Genomic DNA, 23,374 nt, shown 5'->3' with positions numbered 1-23,374 from the left:
CGTTTGGTTCTTTAGTCATTATTGACTTCTGCTTTTTTGGTGTACAGCGATGTGGAGCAAAGGTTTTCTGAAAACTTGTTTGCTATCCTTATGAGAAGTTTAATATAATGCAAATTAAAAAGCAAAAGCTCAATGTATCAAAAAGTGTTATAAAACCCTGTAAAGTAAGAGAAACTGATATTTTTTCAGCGAAGCAATTTGCTTTGACTAGTTGTCAGTCAAAAATATCGATTGGTGCAGTTATAAAATGTGAAAACCATCGAGGATTTAAAACTTGTAAACTCACATCACCTGTCTCGCCAGGCTGGCTGACTAGCTTGATCTGTTATGATGGACGTTCGACAGGCAATGAGCATTTTACAGCTGTTGCCATATTTTGTCAAAAATAAGCAAAATACAGATTGCTACATCAAAATAAGATGTAATTTTTGTTGAAAATAATTCGGCAAGCAGTGGATTTTCTCAGCTTCATGCCACGCTGGCCTGTTCTCTCTGAGTCTGTTCTGCCGCCTTGCTCTCAGGTGTTAAATAGGGCTTTGGTGATGTTACACAAGAAAAAGTAGTTGAAGTTGCTAAAGGGCAGGTTAAAGGGCGTCCTTTCATGGTCTAGTCAGTCTCTAAATTTTCCATCAACATTATGTGAGCTGATATGTGGGACATGTTCGAGTTAGACTCCCTTTAATGTGACAGCACCACTCCAGATTCCTTTGGAGGTCTCTCTACCTTTCAGGCCTTCTAATGTCAGCATACAGCTGCAGGTTGCTTTGGTAGGTTGAACCATCGTGGATTCTTTCAAATGTCTGAGTGCAACTCCAGTTACCTTAGTGAAGAATGTCTTTTTTAAATTCCTCAAAATGTGTTTTGGGTGTTTAATGCAAATAAAGAGAACTTTGGTTGGTAGACCTACCTTAGACTCATACAGATGTCCCCATGCAACACTTGGGAGCTAAGATGGCTAAATATAACTTCTTAGAGATGACTAAATGAAAGTTTAGATAGCTTATGTAGGTTTGTTGCTTACCCAATACCTTGGGTGGACATGAGGCACATTGGTTATCTACCTAAACATCACCATCTCCACTGATGACCAAAAACTCAGCAGCAGAACTTCAAGCCGAGTGGTGGATTGAACCAATGATGGCCTACTTCCCACACTCAGAACCATCATAGTATGCACATGACCCCCCCCCCAACTAACAATCTATTGTCAGGTCTGTAAAAATGTTTGTTCACCCTGATGCGACCAGGCTGCCCCCAAATGACCAATCGATGTTATCCTCCAGAGTCTCACCGCGACCCACGTCTTTATGATGACACTGAAAAACAACAGAGCGGAAGTGATGAATCTTCAGATGACACAGATCAAGAACTCTTAATGAGCGGTTTAAAGCAACATGAGGGGTTAGTAAAGTAACTGAGAGCCTGGACAACTGCAACGTGATTCTGCATAATCTAGTATGCAAATATTCACAGCCCAGTATCACACAGCATTCTCGCTAATGAGTTATTGCTTGTTTTCCTTTTTCACTGCAGCTATACTGCCTGTGTTTATACTATGCGGCTTTAAGGTTTGAGAAGAGTCCCAAGTCCCAGGGCTGACTGCGTTAATGCGACAAGATATTGTGTATGTTTGAGCCTGCCAGTAACACTCAGCAGGAAGCGCTGTCCAAACACTGCGTGTCTCTATTTTTGATTTTTCTGTCCTCTGAGACTGACGCTCACAGAACATATAGCTTCTCATTTTACATTCAGCACAGGCATAATTTATCCGAGAGGACAAAGAGCAAAAGGAAATGTAGTGGCGGTCTTCCTGGAAATAATCAAAATGGAAGCGCGGCATCTCCTGTGAATATTAATTCATCACTTAAAGATCCCTGCGGTGCATTTCATTGATTTGTTTGCTGTTTTGATGCGAGCAACGGATGATTGAATTGTGCTGAAGTGGCGTTTCTTGGAGCTTTTCTATTAGGCCGATATTTTGACATGGAGAAGTGGAGGACGAGAGGGGGCGGGGTCGGGGTGACTCGGATCATTACCCACCTTAACCACAAATGCTCATAAACACGACAGAAACGTGGCCAGGATGAGTAATTTACAGCCGCAATCTCATCAGACATAGAAGATAAGGATTTCTCCTGTCAACATATTGACAGTCAGAGGATAGACAGTTTATCTGCCATTTGAATAAGTAATCCCCCTCCCCAACTCAGTATTTACCAATGTACTTCCATTCATTTGTTTCTGTGTGCTCATCTCGTCTTCTCCTCTCTCTCTCTCTCTCATATCTTTTGGCCCTAAACAGAAACCTGAGTAACAACAAGATCTCTCTGCTGAGGAATGGCTCCTTCTATGGCTTGGCCGCCCTGGAAAAGCTGTGAGTACTTAAATCAAACTCTCTTTACTGTTTCGTCCTCTGAGTTCTATTAGCTGTCATCACAGCAGCGCTACTGGGGAACGGCAAACAGCGGACAAGGCGGGAGGGAGGGGAGCCCTGTTGAGAACTGGTGGGGGAGATTTAACATGCGGGAAGCATGCCAGTGGTTTTTCACCTTTTTATTTAACCTCAATAGCCACAGTAAATGTCTTAAAGGGGATAATTTAAAGCAATATATGAAGGACTAATGCAGTGCGAGACCAGGCAGGTTTGGCTGACTGTGGTGAGCTCATGTCAATGAATCTGGCCCCGTGCGCGCTTTCCTGCAGGGCTGTTTCCATGCAGCCTGGTGATGAGCTCTGTGATGGCTGCCCCCGCTCATCCCGCCCGGCCCCGAAGTCACCTATTGATTGCTTTCACCTCCGTCCAGCCCCGTGATCACCGCTTCCCAACCGGATGCTGACACTGACATTGGCTGATGATGGGGGAGGCTGGAGAGAGGAGCCGGGCTCAAGCAGAGCGCCAGGCTTGATGGCTTTCTCTCGCTTTCAGTCATCTCCAGATGGAGCGCGCACACATCAAGCTCACACACGCGCACACACACACACACACACTCACAAACTATATCAGTGACTGCTGTGAGAAATTATTACAGTCAGTTTAGCCGCTGACTACTTGACAGTTAAATTCAGAGCGGAATAATGTCAGCGGAATAATTCTGCCCCTTTTCAGTTCCCCTTTGGGTGACCGTGTCGCTGATCGACCTACAGGACGATGTCACCTGTCTCTCCGGGCCTTATTAGTGCCATCAAACCCCCCCCCCCTTCCACTCTCATCCTCCCAGCTCCACTGGAGTAGCAGAGAGGTGATTGCGAGGCTTTTGAGGACAGTCGGCCAAGGGTTTGGCGTGCCTGACCTTTCGGGGCAGCGTGTTGCGGGGCCGATCCCTTCCTTCACCTCACTCCCCAGGTGCGGTCTGTCCATCCGTCCTGCCCGCGTGCAGCATTTGGCAGAGGGAGTGTGTCACGAGCAGTTGATGCCAGGCCAGGTAGCCTCAGTCAGTTGGAAGCAACGGCCAGCTGTTGCCTCGTCTGGTCTGGCCCGACTGACCGCCTGGCTGCATGGCTGGCTGGCTGGCTGGCTGGATCTGAGGGTTGCAGCGCATTGGAGGTTGATTGACAAGCTTAATAAGGCATGTGTGTGTGTTTTGCGCCACGCCTGCTTCAGCTGTGGTCTCAACATACTTCTACATGCAGGCCTTTTGGGACAGAAATGGAAAAAAACAGTGATGCGGGAACAAGGTTGCTTTTAATTAAAGATATTTTTTTAGTGTTTTCCATGGATGGTTTCAAGACATGGGAATGATTTTAACCTCAAGTTTTTCTAAATCTTAATCACTCAGTCAGTAGTGATTACTGCAATTTCACTGCCTTCAATCAAAAGATAGTCCTGAAACTGTACAAAAAAAAGTGGAGTCAAAACTGAGTGATGGAGCTAAATTTTTGAGTAAATGAGTATTTAAATATGCTGTTTAGTGTCGTAAAGCTGTCGAGATGGTGAGTGATATAATGCTTGGTCTTTCTTTCAAGCTATTCAGCCTATAAAAGACAAGAAAAAACTTCCAGCATCTTAGAGTATGTGAATATTTGGTTGGGTTCATTGCTAAATTTAAATAACAAAAATGACAAACCATTACTTTTAACCCCATGACAGCACGAAAACAAACCTATTATACCATTATAAACAATCTAAGTTGTCCATCGTGGTCTCATATCAATCAAAAATTTACACGATGTTTTAAAGTGTGAAGGTTAAACTTTTGATGTGAAGTTGTTGTTTCTGCCGTTTCAGGATCAACAGAAAGAGTTTTCAAAAGATGCCACGTAAAGGTCAAACTTTTCTGACCAAAAAACAGAAACAATGTGTTTTCATTTGAAACGTAGTGTAAACGGGGTCTAAGCAACAGGTGTTTCATTTTAATATTTATCATCGGATATCACATCAGTATGATCTCTCTCATCAGGATGTTCATGTCCTACATAAACCTCACATCAGCAACTCAATCAATCCCCAGAGGGAATTCTCCCCCAGATGCGTTTTTCCTCAATCACCCACAAAGTGTCCTCTTAATGGATGGTCCCTGCATGTTGGATGATGGCCTGGATCCCCCCATATGGACACAAGCCCATTACCATCAGCCAAACTGGGTCCCACGGGGGCGCAGCGGAAACAAAGCCCATCACTGTTTTCCGGTCAGGACGCTGAATCTGGCTTTTGCCGCTTCATCGTCCCGTCACAGAAGGCCTCACTGTGTCGAGGGAACTGCGTGAAACGGATGAAGCTGGCATCGTTTTCGCTCTTCATACCGATTACGCAGCATGGATTTTGAAACTATGGTGTCCTGATATTTTCATAGAAAGATTAGACTGAGAACACATTTTATCTTGCCAAATAATTTCTTAGTTTTTCTGCCAGAGAATTGTTTTACTGTCACATAATCCAACAGTAAGTTAAAAAAAAAAAAAAAAACAAAACAAAAAAAACTGCTGAATGAAACTGTTGCCCAGACTAATGTGTTGATAAGTGATTCAGATTGTCAAATATACACAGTAGTCTTGTCTTTTTATTATATTATTTTACAGTTATGACAGTGGATTTATTCCCAGCAGAGTAAATGTATTTTCTTCCACCGAGAGCAGTGGGTGTGTTTTTTGTCTGTTTGATGGAGTGGACTCAGGGCAGAGACGGTATCAAAATTCAGAGTAACATCTGCAATTGCTCATTCTGAAAAGTAGATGTCAGAGGCACGAAGCGGCGTCCTTTCAAAAAGTTGGTGAGCTCCTGACAAAGTGACGTTTCTGCTGCCATTCTCGATGAGACGCATCTCCTTGGGTGGTGATTGATGAGGCAATGGCACGTCGCTGAAGGACGCGTCTCCCAGCTGGTTGTGCATATGAATGTATGGGTCGAATGGAGGAAAGGAAGTCCAGTGCGCTCTAAGGAGAGTGGAGGTGGAAAAATGCTCAGTAATTATACAATAATCCAAAATCACCCCGGGGTTCTCTTCAAAGGATTGCAAGTCAAGTATTAATAAAAAAATCTAATTCATTATTCATCAGGTGGGATCAATAACACTTCAATAAATTTGACAACCACTCAATCGGAACTTTAAAATTCAGATCAATTTTAAAACTATGATGGTGTTGAAGGGAAAACAAAAGCTTATTGAGCATTAAAAAAGAAATCCAGTAAATCTAAATATGATATTAGAGATATCTTAAAAGACCAGTATTGACAAATACACATCGCCTCAAGGCTCCAACAGGCGCTTCAGTTTTAGCAGCCTTTTAAGTATATTACCTGCTGTGCAATGTGGATTTTGGGAATGAGAGTAAGTTTTGCTCTCAAAAACGAATATTTAAAAAGCAAAGTGAAAAATTCAAGCTGGATTTTGAAGTTTCTGCTGAAGACAGGCTGGATGGTCCCACTCATCTTCACAGAGCAGGAAAAAGCATCCAGTTCCTCTGGCCTGAGAAAACATCGGGGAGGTTCTTTGGAAATGAGCCTTGGCCCAGTGTGGACAGCAGTGTTTGCGGACTCTGTTTACACCTAAAGCTTCAGCAGCTTGAGCCACTTCTTTGTGTGAAGATGGTGTAGACCCTGGACAGGTCACCAGGACAAACTGAGAATAAAATTAGGATCTGTTTACACTGCATTTTCAATTGAAAACAGTAACATTTGTTTTGTAACTTTTTTTTCTACAATGCAGAGTTCTGCACATTTGCAGTAAATACACTTGTGTGTAATTTAGCAGTGACAAGAGAGGAATCCAGAGTGGTGATTGTCCTGCCTGCTGTTGCGGAGTTAGCAGCACTTTTTCAATGAAGTGTAAATCACTGGCACTGGAATCACATGTGGATGCACCGCACGTACATACACCAGATACTCAGAGGGCCTGCTATAGGACCAAAAATGATGATGGACTGTTCTCTCCTTCCACACATACGTGGCTCCATTATAACAACACGGCACTAAATCCTGGATGTGCTTTGAGCGTCTCTGGCAATTGTCAATGTTGCTGTGTTCACCTTTCTGATATAGTAGCTCTTTACTGTGTGTGTATTTTGTGGGAATTACGTTTCACATCTGTTCCTTAAACCCTTCGGTACTCCCCAACCTTCTTTTTTGATGTTACTCTCAGCTGGTACTGCCACATCTATCATGATTTCCCTCTTCAGTTTATCAACTGCCACAATGTCCAGCTGGTTAGCCAGCAGCTGTTTGTCAGTCTGGAAGCTGAAGTTCTTCGCCATGTTGTTCTAAGCCACCTTTGGGGGATGTCCCATTGGGATTTGGATACCTCTTGTCTCTACTGGAAACATACGTTTCTGTACACTACCCCAGCCTCTCGGTGGTGTTTTTCCATGTATAGTGATCCTGCCTGCATCCTCCACTCTGCTACTATGTGCTGGGCTGTCTCTGCAGCACCTTTGGTCTGATCTATTGTGGTGGACCTTCGCCTCTACTGTGCTCAGTGTCTGTTCTTTTGCTGCCATCATGCCATCATTACTGCCTGTGTCATCTGTCAGTCCAGCATTTTCCAGCTATTTGGGGTTCTTCATCACATCTTTCACTTCCTCTGCCTGGTAGTAGTTAGTGATGGGTACTGAATTTGGTACTTTAATTGGTACCAACCAAATTTCTTCAGTGCTACCGAGTACCGATTCAACGTAAAATCAAATGGTACCATGTTTTGGTACCTAAACGCATCCTTGTGACTGTGAGGGAGTGAAAGAGAAGGCAATTTTCCAAGTCAGACCTGAATGCAGCATTGCAAGCACAGGAGCGTAATGACATCAGTAGCTAGCATTTTAACAAAGCAAGTGTGACTGGAAAACACTCAAAAGTATGCCTCCTCATACCATGCATATTACGCTGGAATGCTACTATTATGGTGGGAATACTTCTAATCTAATAAAATTTTTCTCAAGGATAGGAGTGCACAGCCTCAGATCTACGCCTCCAAGTCCTGCATTCGGCACCATTAGCGTGCTAGCCTCTGTTAGCACGCTAACATCCTTTAGCTAGATGTGACTGATTAGGTTCAGTCCTGTGCAGAGCAGCAATGACGGTGAATTCCCTTGTTATATGTCTGTTTCTCTATAACTGAGGGAAAACTTCAGTTTTGAGATCAATTCAGGCGGTACGTGGGCGCTGAAGTAAATTAAATCTGACTCTTCTACTCCAAACACATCTCGGCATTGTCACTGTAATTGTTCAGTTTACTTTTTGGACCAATTGTTTCTCTGTATCTGTTCTATTCTATGTACGTCATTTCCAGTTTTGATTCAGATCTTCCTTTATTGTACAAAAGTGTGTGGGTTCCCCCCCCCCCCCCCCCTGCTGTCGTTTCTCTAACACAGGACATGAAGTCAGATGAAGCCTTAAATGGATCAAAGCACGCTCCAGAAATATGAAAGCTTTTATTGTTATTTTACTGGAGAGCATTTCTAGGTCACAGCTGAGGCGAAGCATGTGGGTGCCATGGGTGTGACTGATCGCTGACCAAGTTTGGAGAAATGGAGGCATTAGATATCCGTTCCGACTATTCCCTCCGCTTCACTGTTGCTGTTAATCATAGTTCACCTCCAGTTACGAGTAAAAGAAGCAGCGCAATTTATTAGGAGCAGTCATTGTATTTGTTTTCAGCTTGGGGAAAGTGGGAGTTGTTTCTCGCTTTGTTGTGCTATGCTGCTTAAAAAAGATAACAAAAGTGCAAGAGGACTCCCATCAAAAGCTTCTGAGAGAAGAATTTGCCTCGTACTCTCCTTGACCTTTCGCTTTGTTCTCATTGAAATGTCTCACACTGATGAAAACAGTAGCACCAAAATAGGATACAGTTACTGAGCCGTTGACAAAAAAAATCATTCTCAGAGTTCAGGGATTCTTGGAGTTTTTCTTCTTTTTTCTCCATCTGATTCAAAAAATGCTTCTTTTGTTTTGAAGTGACTTTTTTAATCAGGCATGCCGGCTGAAAAGCAGGTGCTTTTTTTTCTTTTATGTTTCTTCTCCAAACCCTAAAGTAAGAAAATCACAACAAACCATTCCTAATGCATTGCTCATCTGCCCATGAGGAACACGTTGCACTCCAGCAGTCAGAAAAAATGTTTAATCATTGCACCAAATGGATTAAAAATGCAGGGATATCTACATTATATATTACTGAGCCTGAACCGCAGTATCCACTTACACTGTGACTTTAAAATCACCAGCATTGTTCACTGGGAACGTTTGTCATAAGTGGTGTTGGTCTTTTCCTTCTCATATCTGATTCAACATTTACACTGGCTGATGTGGCCATTAGCAGTTTTTATGAGGTGCTTCTCCTCTAATAAAAAGAAGTGTGGGGAAATAGTAACAGGGTTTATTTGCATGCCGTTTAAAGTGAAAGTGCATCATTTTTGTGTTTTGGTTCAGTAAAATTTCGCATTTAAACAACTTTTTGGGAACAAAGTCTGTTTACACTGTGATAGCGGAAATGCTTGAAACTTCATCATCCAAATTTGCAGAAGAGCTGTTTCCCACATCCATAGTGTATTAGCAGCATGTCAAAAACTGCCTGTTTACACAGAAACTGTATGTAGTCTAATTCTTTTTTTTTTTTTTTTGGATTAATAATGTTAAAACTTGACACTACCTTTGAGATTTGTATCAGTTAAATGACGTCAGTGTTCCCAATGCTGAATGTCCAATTCAAGTTGTGACATTCTTGTAACTGTTTTTGCTCTAAGTTTGGTCATTAACAATGTGCTCTACAAGTGTGAAAGTTTGAAGTAACTGTTGTTGGTGAGTTGATGTAGTTAATAATTAAATGAACCATTCTGTTTTCTGGAGCAACAAATGTAGAGGAAAGTAAGTCTAATTCTGGGTTTCAGGACCTATTGGCCTCCTTTTTTTTGTTTTTTTTTTTTTTCTCTCGCCTTCCTGGAATCCAACAGACTTATTGCCCAATTTTTAACCTTTTCAAACATGTCAAGAGTCAACAAGTTGAATCTAAGTGCTGGAGTTGAAATCGCATTTTAAATATACTGTAAAAGCAGAAGACTTGCAAGAATATGCTAATTAATACAACACTTCCGTTTATGAGTGATGATGGTTTCAAATAGGCGGTCGGATTATGCCGTATGTCGTGCCGGCAAGACTGAATAATTAATTGGTGGCCACAGGTCCTGCAGTGCTTACTGTATGTGGAATATTTTATTTTTATAACACACACACACACACACACACACACACACACACACACACACACACTAATGTACATCGCCATTTGAATCTCTGGCAGCGGCAGATACGAGCCTGTCACAACGCATTGACAGTGGCTCTGTTTAATTGGACTGAACTGTCTGACTGTCTGCCTTCCTTCCCTCCCCTCTCAGTGAGCTTTCAACACATATTTATTTACAATCCAGTAGGTGGTTATCTGTCTCGGTGAGTGTCTGTTGTTATTCAGAGTGCGCGGCCGGGCCTTCCCCCAAAGCATCTGCAAACGGACCCATGAATATTTAACATTCAAATAAATGGTTTTAATAAACAAAACCCACATTATCATCGGGACTTGAGCCAGTGTAGTTTTAGCAGTCACAATATAGGGCCAACAGGCGGATGTTCGGTGGGTAATATTTACTATCAGTACAGCTGAGGGTAATGAGAAGGTCAGAGACTTTGGATGTTGAGGTTTATCAGGGAATTGTCATGATATCGGTAACATATGTCATAGTAAATCTGGAAATGGTAGAAAATTAAAGTAAAAAGACATCTCTTTATGATTGCAATTACTAATATTTAGGCGGATGGCAACAATCCTGCCACATAATTACTGCAAATACCAAATGAAAAAAATGACAAAAAGTAATTTTTTTGCTGTCTTAGTAGATATCAAGCCCCGACCCTGCAGGGTTAAGTGGGATATATAGGATAGGAGATGGATGGATGGACTAATTATCATGTATGATAGACGTCAAACACAGCATCATGAGGCATGGTGGAGGCAGCATCATTCGCTGCATGGCTGTCAGACGGTGATGGTTAAATAAATGTTGCAAAGTAGTAGGAATAGCTGGAGGAAACTCTGACTTAATCAAACCAAGACTTGAGAAAATATTCACCTTTGAGCAAGGCACACACCGTGAGTCAATTCCCCAGAAATGGTTTTGAATAAACAAGTTCGTGGTTTTTGTTGCCCAATCAAAGCCCAGATGTCAACACAATAAAAAAAAAAAAATTAGTCATGTGGCGCGAACACAAAGAGGCAAACAATCATCTCTGTTGAGACGTTTTAGCCTCATATTCCTGTCCTGCCTCTGCTGATGGGAATTAGCAAGTGTTGCTATCATAAGAATAACTTTTAGAGCATTTATATGTAGAGAACTACATGAAAGCTATTCGCCCATATACAGGTCAGTTTGGTGGCACCCGAGACTTCTGCTGTCTGGCTGTCCAATCACTGATGAGATAAGGTGTGCTCCACTTCTGTACCAAGAGCTTCTCAGCATCATTAAAAACTCTGAGTAATGCTGAAAAACTGCCAGATATTGAAAGTTTTGCTGGAAAATGAGACGGAAGCACTCACTGATTAAACAGCTCCCTTCATTACCGCAGCCGTCATTTCCAAATATATCCATGTGTCCCCGTCATAAAGCGACTATTTATCATTTTGTCTGGATTCCGACCTGTTGATTAACCTTCTGACACGAGCCAGATCCTTCTCCTTTACGAAAAACAAGGTGCCTTTTCACATGTTCGGACGCATCGCGGAGAAATATGATCCACTAATGAATGTATGTCATTGTCTCATTTCATTAAGTGCGAAGCACAATCGAATACATCGCGCTGCATCGCCTTCCATTTGGGTGAGTGCCCAAATGGCCACAAGCGAGCCTCGGTTTTATTTGCTTGTGTACGTCGTGTCACATGTGACCTCCAGTGATTCTGATGGTATTCTGATAATTACATCAGCGCTGAGATTTATTTAATGAGACTGCATATAATTTAAATACTGTTTGCTATCAAAGGCAGAGCACGCTCAGTTGAGACTGAGTGCCTGGAGCGCGTGTGCGTGTGTGTGTGTGTGTGGTCTGTCCAGCGCGTGTCTGTTTCCACTCACTGGAAGCGTGTGTGTGTGTGTGTGTGTGTGTGTGTGTGTGTGTGTGTGCGCACACACCTCCGCCCTGGTGTGACCGTGTGATGTGGTAATCATTTAGAGTCCAGGAGGAATCTGCCCATTAGTGTCACATCGCCGCTGTTCTCCGGGGTCACGCGGCTCCGGGAAGAAAAAACCCAGCCGGCTAAGATATACAGTGCAGTTTAAATTAATTGGGAAGCACTTCAGCAGCTTTTCAAACATTAACCACAAACGGCGGAGTTTATATCGAAGACTGCTACTGCTCCTCAAACGTGCATGACCGAGGGAGCCCGAAAACGGTTATTGTTCAAACATTCATCTGGTTTGAGCGACTGCAGCTGTATCTACAGCGGATATGTGGGGCAGCGCTCCCCGAGATGGTTATCATTTGTTTGCATGCTTGCGTGCACCATAAATACTCAAAATGGTGTCCGGGGCCAGCGTTTACCTCAACGGAAAAGAAAAGTGAAAGTTTATTTGAGATTCTATTACCAGAGACCATCATTCAGTTTTATTTCTTTTTGCACTTCTGTTCAGTAGACTGTGGTTTGGAGATTCCTGCTCTCACATTTTCTCTGTGTTTTACATAAAAACTCTCTGGTGGCATATTTTCTTCCCTTTCACAGAAATCCTTCATTGTAAAGGGTGTTGACGTGAAAATGGAGCTTCATCTACTGGATTGCATCAGAGTAGAATAAGGAGATTATATTTTTGATTCCAAAAGAGACTTCAACATAAATTATTCATTAAACAATGACAAATAGAAACAATGCCTCCCCTTCATAGAGAATCAAAACACAACAAAACTCCAAATTTTTTATGAAAAAAACAAACATATTGACTTAAACAAAATGCGTCTGACTCTCAAAGTTACGAGTTTAAAAATATCTACACTTCAAACTGCAAAATGGGTACGTTTATCTTCAGTTCCTCTGAAAAGCAGACTCCAGAGCTATGACTTATGTTTCGGGTATGTTATCTGCAACTGTATTCTTTATTTTTTTTTTCCCACTTTCAGCAGTAATGCTGCACAAAGCCGCCTCTGGGGAATTACGTGGCATACAACAAATTACTGTGGCATTGTGTGCAAAATGTCAGTCAATTTAAATACTCGTCCTCTGATAAACAGTGAAAACCAGGAGTTTGTTTTGGAATAAAAAAGTAAAATATGGTCAACCGAACCTGGGGTTGGAAAAAAATATGTAGTAACAGTGGTCAAATTAACAACCAACACAACCCAAAACTATGCAAAACTCAACATTCCTCCGATGGACTGAATTTTTGGTTCCCAACCTTTTGATTGAGGGAACCAAATTTTCACTATTGTAAACTTAGACGACCCCCCAACACTCCCTGAACAGTTCAGGAGCCTCATAACATATGATATGTGAAATGGAGTTTCTCTGAGGATAAACTCTTTGGGGTGTTTGGTGGACTGGTGCTGCTTCAGCGTTCAACGTTTCAAACTTTGCTGCTCAGATTTTTCACTGTAAAAGATGAACTCAACTCTGGTTTGGTCCTCTGCTTCTATGAAGTCTTACCCCCGGACCCCACAGCACGCGTTTTTGGAGCGTTGCGTCGCGCTGGACGCAGCAAATAGGTTGCCATTGTAGTGGTCGGGAGCAGTTCCACATCCAGCGTTCACTCGCGTGCGTCACTGACGCGAGCGGCGCGCTCAGCAGCGTCCAGGATAAGAATACGCGTCCCACCTACTTTTGGCCGCGGCCGCACGCGAGCGCGTCAAGCCCCGCTGTTCGGATAGCTCCAAACAGGAAAGAGAACTGAAACAACTTCTGTGTTTTCAAAATTAAATAATTTGAAACGTTTACCTTTTTGGTCATTGTCAGAGATGTTCACTGAAGTATCTTTGCATAATCTTTAGTACTTATATTGTGCCAGGTTACAAGATATGGTTAGTCATATAGTGATACATTTATTTGTAACAATATTGTTTTATATATGCATTTTGTCATAAATAAAGCTCATTACAAATATCCAAAAAACTGATAATGTGCATATTTCGATATTTGAATACATTTGTGGAGTGAAAAAAATAGCATATGGTTTGTTTTCCATGTAGTGGTAATGTTTGTCCTCTTAATGCAGTATGTTTGTGTGCTTGTTTTATTGTGAAAGGGTAATGGAGTTAACGCGGGGGCTTGAACATCTCGCGCATGCGCTTCACAATGTTTTTGGAGCTCTGTGACGGAGCAGAGCGCAGGAGAACGCGTGCAGTGGGCGTTGACGCGCACACACACAAACGGACGTGAACGCGCAGCGGCGCACCGCAGCTAGACGCGTGCTGTGGGATCAGGGGGTTACACTTACTGCCGAGGGCAAACCATTTTTCATTGCTTATGCTACCCTGTACCCTAATGTATATGACAAATAAACTTGAACTGAACTGAACTTTGTAACTCCCTGCCCCATCTTCTTTTTGAAGGATTCACTGTTGTTTTCAGACTGACGCTTCGCCATTTCTTCACCCTGCAGACAAGATGTTCATCTTTGAAATGTCTCTGTCCTGATATTCTAAATTTAGCCATATTTTTTTAAAAACTTAATTTTGTTTTTGTCTTTCTTAAAAATAATTCCCTTGTCATCTAACAGTTAGGGCTCACTTACATGGGAATAATTTCTAGTGAAAGTGCAACGCCTTTTGTTGTATTTCTAGGGTCCATTGCGGTGCTCGGAGCCATTGAAAAAGCAACTTCTTGAAAATTGCTCTCAAGGTGGAACTTTGTTGGAAATGCTCAGGCTACTTTATCTTCTAAATGGTGAAGAATAACCATTTCTGAAATGCGTGAAGCCGATCGTAGTAAATGTAGTAAGTAGTTGTAATAGGCAATGAGCAAATACTGTGGCTGGATTTAAAAAAAACACTGTTTCTTTAAAAAAAAAAAAAAAAAAAACACTTCTGAGATGCTTTAGAAGCAAAAATTGAGCATATGCCCACTCCTTTGGGGACCACTACACCACTGATTATAACAGATATCGAAGTCCCTTGTTGACGGTTATAGAATGAAAGTAGGATTCTGAATTATCATCCAGAGCTGCGTCGACCCGATTATTCTCTGGGCTGTTTGTTTTCCTGCTGCATTCCACCTTTTCGCAAGCAAAGCGAGCTGAAAGCCTTAACTGCCCCGAGGTGGTTATCTGTCCCCGCGTGTGCCGGGCTGGCAGCGGTCCAGGTGTGCTCTCGCTTGGAGATTGGCTCCAGCTCTTTGCCACCGTCAACAGGATAAGCACCCAGGAGAATGGATGGATGGAAATAATTGAATGGGAGTTAAACTAACTGATGTGTGACTCACTGTAATGACTGAGAAGAATTGTGGGTCCCAAGGCCAGACCAGTAGGGAAGCGCTGATTTAAGTGACAGCCGGAGCTTCCGAGCTGCCCGCCTCTCTGTTTATGTGCGTGCATATGGGAAGGGAAAAGAGGGAAACGGAGGGAGCGACCTTTTGAACCCGCCACTGCCTCTTCCTAAATCCAGTGTGGTTGCACCGCCACAGGAAAAGTTAAAAACAGAACCGGGGGCATTATTACGTTTTGTCCAGAGTCCATTCCAAACAAGAGCGAAACGTTACAGAACGAAGCTTCATCCACAGCAGTGATTTCAAGGGATATTATTTACTTGGCCAGTCAATCTTTAGTTTATCCTATTGTTGTGCGAGAGTGTTACTGATCACACTGGATAATTATTCACCGAAAAGGATGCAACACTCCCTTTTAAATAGCTTCCTCTGATTGTTGGAACTTTTGACACTCTCTTGATCGAATATGAAACGGACTCCAACCGTCCAGATACAGTTTATGCCACACAACTGCAATTTATGACATTTATTTGCAACGACGCGTTGACTCAGTGATGACGGCTATAAAAGCCGCTGCCTGTGAAGCTGTAGTTTGTTTAATGTGGCTTTAAAAGTGAACACATGCAGGAAGCCGCGGAAATAAACACGAGTACAGTTGGCACAATCTGAAGAACCGAGACCACGGCATAGTGACGGAACAATTATTCTTTATGGGATTGTTATGATGGTGATATATGGTAACAACCACAGGGAATTCAGATGGATAAAAGCATCAGAGCTGTAAATCAACAGGTTGCTTGTTTGAATGGGATTCCAGCCGTCACACAGTAGCATATTTGCTGTGCGCAGATTCAGTGAGCGCTGACCTGTGCCCCCTCTGCGAAGGCAGGCAGTCGATGAGGTGGGATGTTTTCAACCGTCAGCAGACTCAGCGGCGAGCTGAGGGGAGGGCCTGCGATGAAAGGAGGTGCTGCAAGGCACGGCGGCTGACCCTTTGACCTGCAGCCTACCCCCGCTCTTTTGTAGCGTTATTGTACATGATCAAAGGCGGATGGGATGAGAGCAGAGATGAGAGCTAGCCGCTGGCCGACCTGACTGGAACCGCCAGGGGAAAGCAACCTCAGTCCTCTTCCTAAAATGTGCTGGACCTCACGGTGTGATTGATGAAAGTCTCACTGGGGATTCGGGGTGTAAAGGAGTATACGGCACCTATACCGGATAAAGTTTGAACGATCATTTATCTGCAAATAAAGCATCAAATGTTGGAATGTATAAAGTCGTATATGATCACCAGGCAGTTCAAAAAAATAGAGACATGAGTGATAGAAACTGGACAAGGATTGAAATCTTTCACGAATGGTTTGTGTTAATTGAATGAATACGTAAGTATAAAAAGACGTAAACATGAAGGACACGCAATTTATTATACATGCAAGCAGCTTTAAATTAAAGTCAGCTTTTCTTTATAAGAAAAGTTTGTCTGTTTTGTTTCTGTTTTTTCTGACTGATGTGATTTCAGCCTGGATTCTCCAATGATCATTCAGTATGTGACATTCTCCTGTGTACAAGAACCATTCATTGAAAGCAATGCTTTTGAAGCTATTAAAACCAAATTCATTTTTTGTTTGGAATGTCTTGTTTCTTGTTAGAAATCCAGAGCAAAGCTGCAACATCATGACTGCATAGCAGAAGAATCCATGTGTTATAGTGGCATGGTTCTAGGCTCAGACCTGAACCACGAGACACTGAACTGCTGGGAACTGTTTTTCTTTCTGTCTTAATAATAATCAAAGCCCAAAACTGGCTTCCGTTAGACTGACATCTATCTTTTCAATTTGTTTGCTTTCACATTGTTGAACGATGAGAGGATGCTTCACGAACTGCAGCCTCAATTTTATTGAAATACTGACAGCATTAACTTCAGATATTCAATATTTGAAATACTGTGTTTTTTAAAACCCAGAAGGCAATCCACATGGTGCGCATGTTTTTGATCTTACTTGAGTCTGGTCTAATGACTGGTGTATGTACCTGCGTGTGTGTGTGTGTGTTAGTGTGCGATTTTGCCATGGACTAAACAACAATGCACAGATCATTAACCTTTGATGAGAGTAATTTTTCTGCTGCTAACGATGTCTCGTTTGCTGTACGGGTAACTAATGCTTTACATTGACCGAATTAACATTCTTTCCTGGAACACATCCACAGCACAGACTTTGGAGCCGGTACATTTCCATGCCTTTTAATCTCTAGAGCAAACACTGCTGGATGGCTTCCAAAAAAAATGTAACCCAGTAAGAAAATTCATTTTTCTTTGGTTGTCATTAAGTAAAAAAAGGCATTTTGCCACAGAGCTGTCCCTCAGTGTTGTGTAAAATGATTTTGAGCATTATGTTTATTTTCACATTGGGATGATGGCTCCGGCTTTGATAGTCTTGTTACTTATGTGTTGTTGCCTTTGGCTGGCCCCAATCTGCCCTGTGTGTCTTTTAATTTAAATGGAAAATAAAGAGGAAAGAAAAGTCTTTGGCTGAGTCGGATCACATTGTCTCTCATATTTGGGGGGGGAAAAAAGGCACTACGCTTCTTATTATTATTCTCATCACATTGGACATACACAGCTAAAGGAAACCAGGGACACAATTTCAGGAAGTTTTCCTTGGCCTGAAGGGAAAAGCAGCGAAGAGATTTTTCTGCGATCCATTTTTAGTATGGTCAGAGGTTTTTGGGGTTAGGCGGGGTGGGGGTCGGGGGGGGGGGGGGGGTGGGGGGGTGGGGGGTGGGGGGTGTGGGGGGGGGGGTGTGGACAAGGAGTGCCTGGGCTGGAACCACAACATGTGTGCTTTTGGCCTGTTGGCTGGATGTGGTCTGGGTCTCAAGCATGCAGGAAATGTGCCGTCCGGCTAACAGGTGCAAGTGAACTCACAGAGGCATTTCCTGATGGGATAAATATAGGGATTAAGGACATTGTTATTTGATCACACAAATACTTGAGATGGCATTTGGAGTTCTCTTAATTTCAATCCCTTGGTTTCTTGATTCTACTTGAAACCTTGAAAACAGCCTTTTGATTCCTGCCTCATTGTACTGTGATTTGGACTGAATGTTATAAACATCCTAACGCAGTGAGTGAAGTAATCAAGGTACACAGGATGCTACTGGTGTGTGTGGGGCCCGTTTACACAACAGAGATTTCAAGGAAAAATGAAAAGCTTTCATTGTGTGTTGGGTATGTGTTTACAGGACAGCGGTGCTTCTCGACTTTGAAAATGCAAGTTTTTGAAAATGCTCAGAATCCGTCGCCTTATAGACGAGTGAAAACGCTGCTACTGCACATACACACTACATCTGTGGTAAATAGTACTTCTACACATGGGCGAGTAGATGGACAATAACAACAGTGTTGGTCTCCAGAGTGTCATGACTTCCAGTCCATAGTCTACTGGGAATTGGTAGTTTTAGAGCTGAGAGTCACTGGAACAACAAATCCTACTTGGTCTTCTGTCCACACAAATGTCTGGGTACTCGTCTTTAATGTTTATAGTTCTCTGCGTGCATGTGTGTGTTGTTTCATTACAAAGATAACCAACAACATCAGCCTGTGGCCAGGCGTGCAAACCAAATCATTTTCAGTGTTTCTGCAGCTTCTGTGTGAATGAGCATTGTTTTCAGATCTCTAAAATGAAAAGGCAAAAGCGAGGCATTTTTTCATGAAGCATCATGTGAATGGGGTCGAAGTCACAGTGTTTGCTTCAGAAGTAATTCCTACCCAAACACTTGGGGCAAATTTCTGAAGAGATCAATGGATGCACACTGATAATGATAGGTAGGCAGGAAGAAGGAGGGAAGGATACATGGATATCAGTGCATGAATTGATGGATGGACAATTATAACAAGTTATATGGATAATGGCTCGATGTAAACATCAGTGATGGTGGGACAGAAGAACTGTGTTAAAGACTGGATGAATCAACAGGTCGATGCAGAGATAGTTAAATGCAATGATAGATGGATAGACAGATGTGATCTCTGACTTCCGCTCTCTCTCTCCTCCCCAGGGACCTGAAGAATAATTTGATAAGTACAGTGGAGCCCGGGGCCTTCCGTGGTCTGCTAGCTCTGAGGAGACTGTAAGTATGATGAAGCCTTGTCATAAGCCTTCTCCGGGGGACAAGTGGGAAAAGTCCTCAGGCTTCCGAGACAACGAGTGTTTTTGAGTGCACACTGAAGGGTAGACTCAAATGAGGCGAAAGCACTCACGTTACCTTTTTAAGACATTTTTCAACTGTCTTTACCTAGCAAAGCTAACTCCTGGCACAATGTGCTGTTTGAAGCAATGGCTCCCCTCACATTAGCTTGACACGCTTAGAAAATCCAAATCCTCAAACTCCACTGTGATTATAGGCTGTAAAGTTAATGATCCTGTGGTGACATTGCTGGTTAAAGTACAGACATAGTGCAGAAAAAGATCACCAGTACCGATCAGCCACAGCTTTATGGCCACGGACTGAGTGAATCACACTTATTACGTGATCAGAAAAGGGATGATTTCAGTGAGTTTGACCATTTGGGAATAGCTCGGTGGCTGGGACGGAGCGTCTCCACCAGTACAGCTCTTCAGGGTGTTGTTGGCTGGTCCGCAGTGGTCAGGGTTTATCAGACGTGGCTAAATGAAGGAAAAGCGGTGAGCCGGCTACGTTTTATCGGTGGCCAAGGCTCACTGACGCATTTGATCCCTTTGGGTCACCAGAGTGCAAATGCTTGGACTTAAAGGATCTTCACGGTGGGAGATGCTCCACACACCTTCACAGGCCTTCAGAGTGTAGGATGGGTCAGGATTTATTTGGAAGCAAAACAAGGATCTACACACTATTAGGCTGACAAAATAAAGTAATTGAGAATGAGTGTGTGATTTGTGTTTGACGTATGATGGGATGGCAACCTGGCCAGAGTGTCTTCTGCTTTTCTCCTATTGTAAACTGGGCTTGTCTTTAACGTCCTGGTTCCTTAATTATAAAAGGCCGATTGGTGGTTGGATACTATTATCCTCTGAGTTGGTCAAACCAAGATCCTATTATACTAAAACATCAATTTTACTCAGGAGCTACAGTTGCACATTTGAAAAAACACTGAAAAAGATGTAATTAGAATGCTGGCATTGCCCTGCATGTTGGTGCTGTTGGTCGTTTTTGTAATGAAACCACACACACTGCATGTGGGTGAACAGTCCGCTACAAGCATGAACAGTGGTCAGTACGCTCACGTTCACTTGAACAGATGAGGAAGTGGAATTACTTTTATGGGTGACTCAGCAATAACCAAGTCCCAGAAGAAAATGAACCAGGAGTCATGCATGTGCAGAAAACTGATTCACTATAACTGTAGTGCACGTGCTGCATCGCTGTGTTTTACAGTCTTTCAGCTCTACCACACATCCATTATCATACTTAATCATTTAGTTAGTTAGCATGATGTGAATATTCACCTTTCCTGAATGTTTTCAAACAGTTACCGATTAGGAAAACCAATAAAAATAACGTAATAGTTAGTTAAATAGAAACAAACTAAAACTGCTTTCAACAAACTCTCTTCTTTGCAACCTGGTTAATAATATGATGACTGTACTAATTTGTTAAAGTTTCCGAAAACGGCCTGAGAGGTCAACCATAGGTGACCTAGCTCTTGTTTTCTGATCTTTTCTCTTGAGTGAAGTTTGGAGCGATAGCTCTCATGGTGGCTTTCTACATTTAGGGTCAAGGAGAGAGTGAGTGACATGACTGCAGCGTGATAGTTAGTGGGATCCGGACTGGCACGGCCGCAACCGGCGAGCCCGCCGTGCTGATTCAGGGCGCGTGTGCACGAGGCTCGGGGAGCAGCAGAGTGCTAATTTAAGTGCTCCCTAACTGGTGATTATTCGAGGGCTCTGCTTATTTTCCCACAGCTGCTCCTGCAAAGCAGCTCTTTAATTACAGAGTGTGAGGGCACAGAGCCACGGACGCCGCGGCGCTCGGCCGCTCACATGTGGAAGCCCGCCGCACTCGCATGCGTTTGCCTGTGTGTGTGTTTGCCAGGAGTGGTTAGTTATGCGACGATTTAAAGGTTGCAAAAGGTCAGCACGTATGTTCCAGGAAGGTGAATAGATAACATCGATAGCCAGCCGTCGCAGCTGTGTAAGTTCTCCATTTAAGCGTGTGTGACAACACAGACACGTGTTTTCTTTGCCATTGATTCCTGTTCTCACTTGTTCTGTCTCAATATCAGTGAAAATAGTTGCACCAACTGGACAACGCTTTTCTTTATCTCCTTTATAGGGATCTGTCCAACAACAGGATTGGCTGTCTCGCCCCTGAAATGTTTTCTGATCTGGGAAACCTCTCAAAATTGTGAGTTATCACGGAATTTAAACCATTAGTTGGCTCTTTGTTGTCAGCAAATCGATAGGACGGAGAATTGTTCTAGCAAATTCTGTGTGATAAGTGACTTGTATTTGTGTGTCTGTGTCGGTTCCTCTCTCTACAAACAGAAATTTGTCTGGTAACATCTTCTCCACTCTGACCACGGGACTCTTCACGCACCTCGTGGCCCTCAAAGTGCTGTAAGTTGAACACATTATAGTCATACTCATATCTGATTGTTTCTCATGTGCCAAATGTTTTTTTTTTTTTTTTTAATATTTAATTGGGTGACATTTTCTACTTTGTAGGCAGTTGGATTCTTTTAATATGGACCAATGCTGTTATGTGTGCAGAATGTGGGTTTGGCTTCATCTAAAGAAAAAAAAAAAAAAAAAGATGTGGCATGGCATGGCAGCATATGAAACCAAACCAAAACAAAAAACAAGGCACAGTGTTCAGTTTTAATGGGTTCTTTCTCCACTTGCATTTCAGTTTTGACATGTGCTCTAATGTAACCCCACCCTACATAGTTTCAAACTCAAAAAAAAAGAAAAGAAAATTAGACGGAATGGACTTTTTGAATGCCAGAAAGACTCTCAATTTGAATCCATGCATCCACAGGTCACATGTCTGTTGAATGCACTGTCTTCAGTCCCACGGTGGCATTTCTGCATCATGTTGATGTATTTCTTTTTCAGATACTGTGTACGTAGACAGTGATTTTGTAAATGTCCCTGAGCTCTTGCACAGTTGAATCATGTATTTTAATGCGGAGCTGAGGGATCGGCAAAAATACTCTACTACTTTTAAAAGGTAGAGTTTATCTGTGCTCACAAACAATGGCTCAGTGCTGAGCCTCTGAGCCCTCGAAAGTGACTCACACTATTGAATTGTGCAGTTCAATACAGAGCTCAAAACCAGATAATCTAGAATTCCAATAGTGGATTGATCGAACACAAATACGCCGCTCCAATTCGAAAACAAGAGCTTGACCTTGTGAATGAAAGTTGTCTGTTTTTCAAGACAAGAAGTAACAATGGCAGTAAAACACAATGAAAAAGACACAATAAACATTGAAACTACACACATGCACGTAGATGCACAGAGATGAACTGGATTGGACCTTGTCGTTAACTACATTTTACACAACGCTCCAACTTTTCTGGATGTGGTTCAGTGTAGTTATTTTAAATTCTTCAGTTTTTTTACTGCGCAACAGTGGTGGAAAAAGTGGAGTATTATTTGGCAGCTTTCGCACCACTTATTTTGGCTGGATACAGTAGGAAAAGCGCAGGTGTCACTAATGACTTTAACCACGGCTTTGTTCCATGCGAGTGGGCGACGCGGCCCTGCCAGCCAGTCAGCTTGCACAGTACCTGCGCCCTGGAACTGCCACAACACAAACGCGATGAAACCGTCATTAATTCTATCAGCTACACCTGCCTCTGCTGTTGTGACGTGTCCAAATTTTCTGTTGTGACTGGCGCCCGTTGGTTGACTGAAGTGGCAAACACACACACACATTCACACACACACACACATGCGCGGGTTGTGACTGTGAACTGGTTTTCTCACCAGGCACTTCAGCACCGACACTCTGTTCTGTGACTGCCAGCTCAAGTGGCTGCTCCTCTGGGCCCGGCGCCGCTCCGTGAGGATCGGCAACGACACGCTCTGCGTTTTCCCCAACCACCTGCATGGCCTGGAGTTCCGCAGCCTCCGTGAACAGCAGCTCAGCTGCGGTAAGGATTTCACTGAACTGCGCCCCAAACATGGCAGGTGACATGTTTAGTTTTCAGAAAAATGAGAACAAATAGAGCAGAACCAGAATATATGGCCATATTATATCAGATTTCCAAGGAGAAATGACTTGAGCTGTACCCGAATCGGTATTCCAACTCAGAATTGTGTCCCGAAGCAAGCCAGGTTGGTTTTCTACAGACAAAATAAGACAAAATTGCATGAAATAAAACCAGAGTATGCAGGAGGGTGGAGAAGCCCAATCGGGCTTATATGAAATCCTCCCCCATCAATGGACATTTACTGTAATGAAAATGAAAATTGAGGATCAAAGAATAACAGCCAGTGAAAAACTAGCAAAGCAGC

The 23,374-nt window shown here is 42.8% G+C and overlaps 1 protein-coding gene across 1 annotated transcript; it reads left to right on the top strand.

Annotated features, from left to right (window-relative positions):
• Positions 1–2,318: 2,318 nt before the first annotated feature.
• Positions 2,319–23,010, top strand: LOC115385812 (adhesion G protein-coupled receptor A2-like; the record flags this gene model as incomplete). Its single annotated transcript, XM_030087884.1, has 5 exons — positions 2,319–2,374; positions 18,932–19,003; positions 21,185–21,256; positions 21,397–21,468; positions 22,847–23,010. Coding segments are annotated over exons 3-5 (268 nt in total), but the record flags the coding sequence as incomplete, so codon positions are not given.
• Positions 23,011–23,374: the final 364 nt, after the last annotated feature.

Source organism: Salarias fasciatus, unplaced genomic scaffold (assembly GCF_902148845.1).
Source record: "Salarias fasciatus unplaced genomic scaffold, fSalaFa1.1, whole genome shotgun sequence".
NCBI lineage: Eukaryota > Metazoa > Chordata > Actinopteri > Blenniiformes > Blenniidae > Salarias > Salarias fasciatus.
This window is presented reverse-complemented; position numbering and strand designations above follow the sequence as displayed.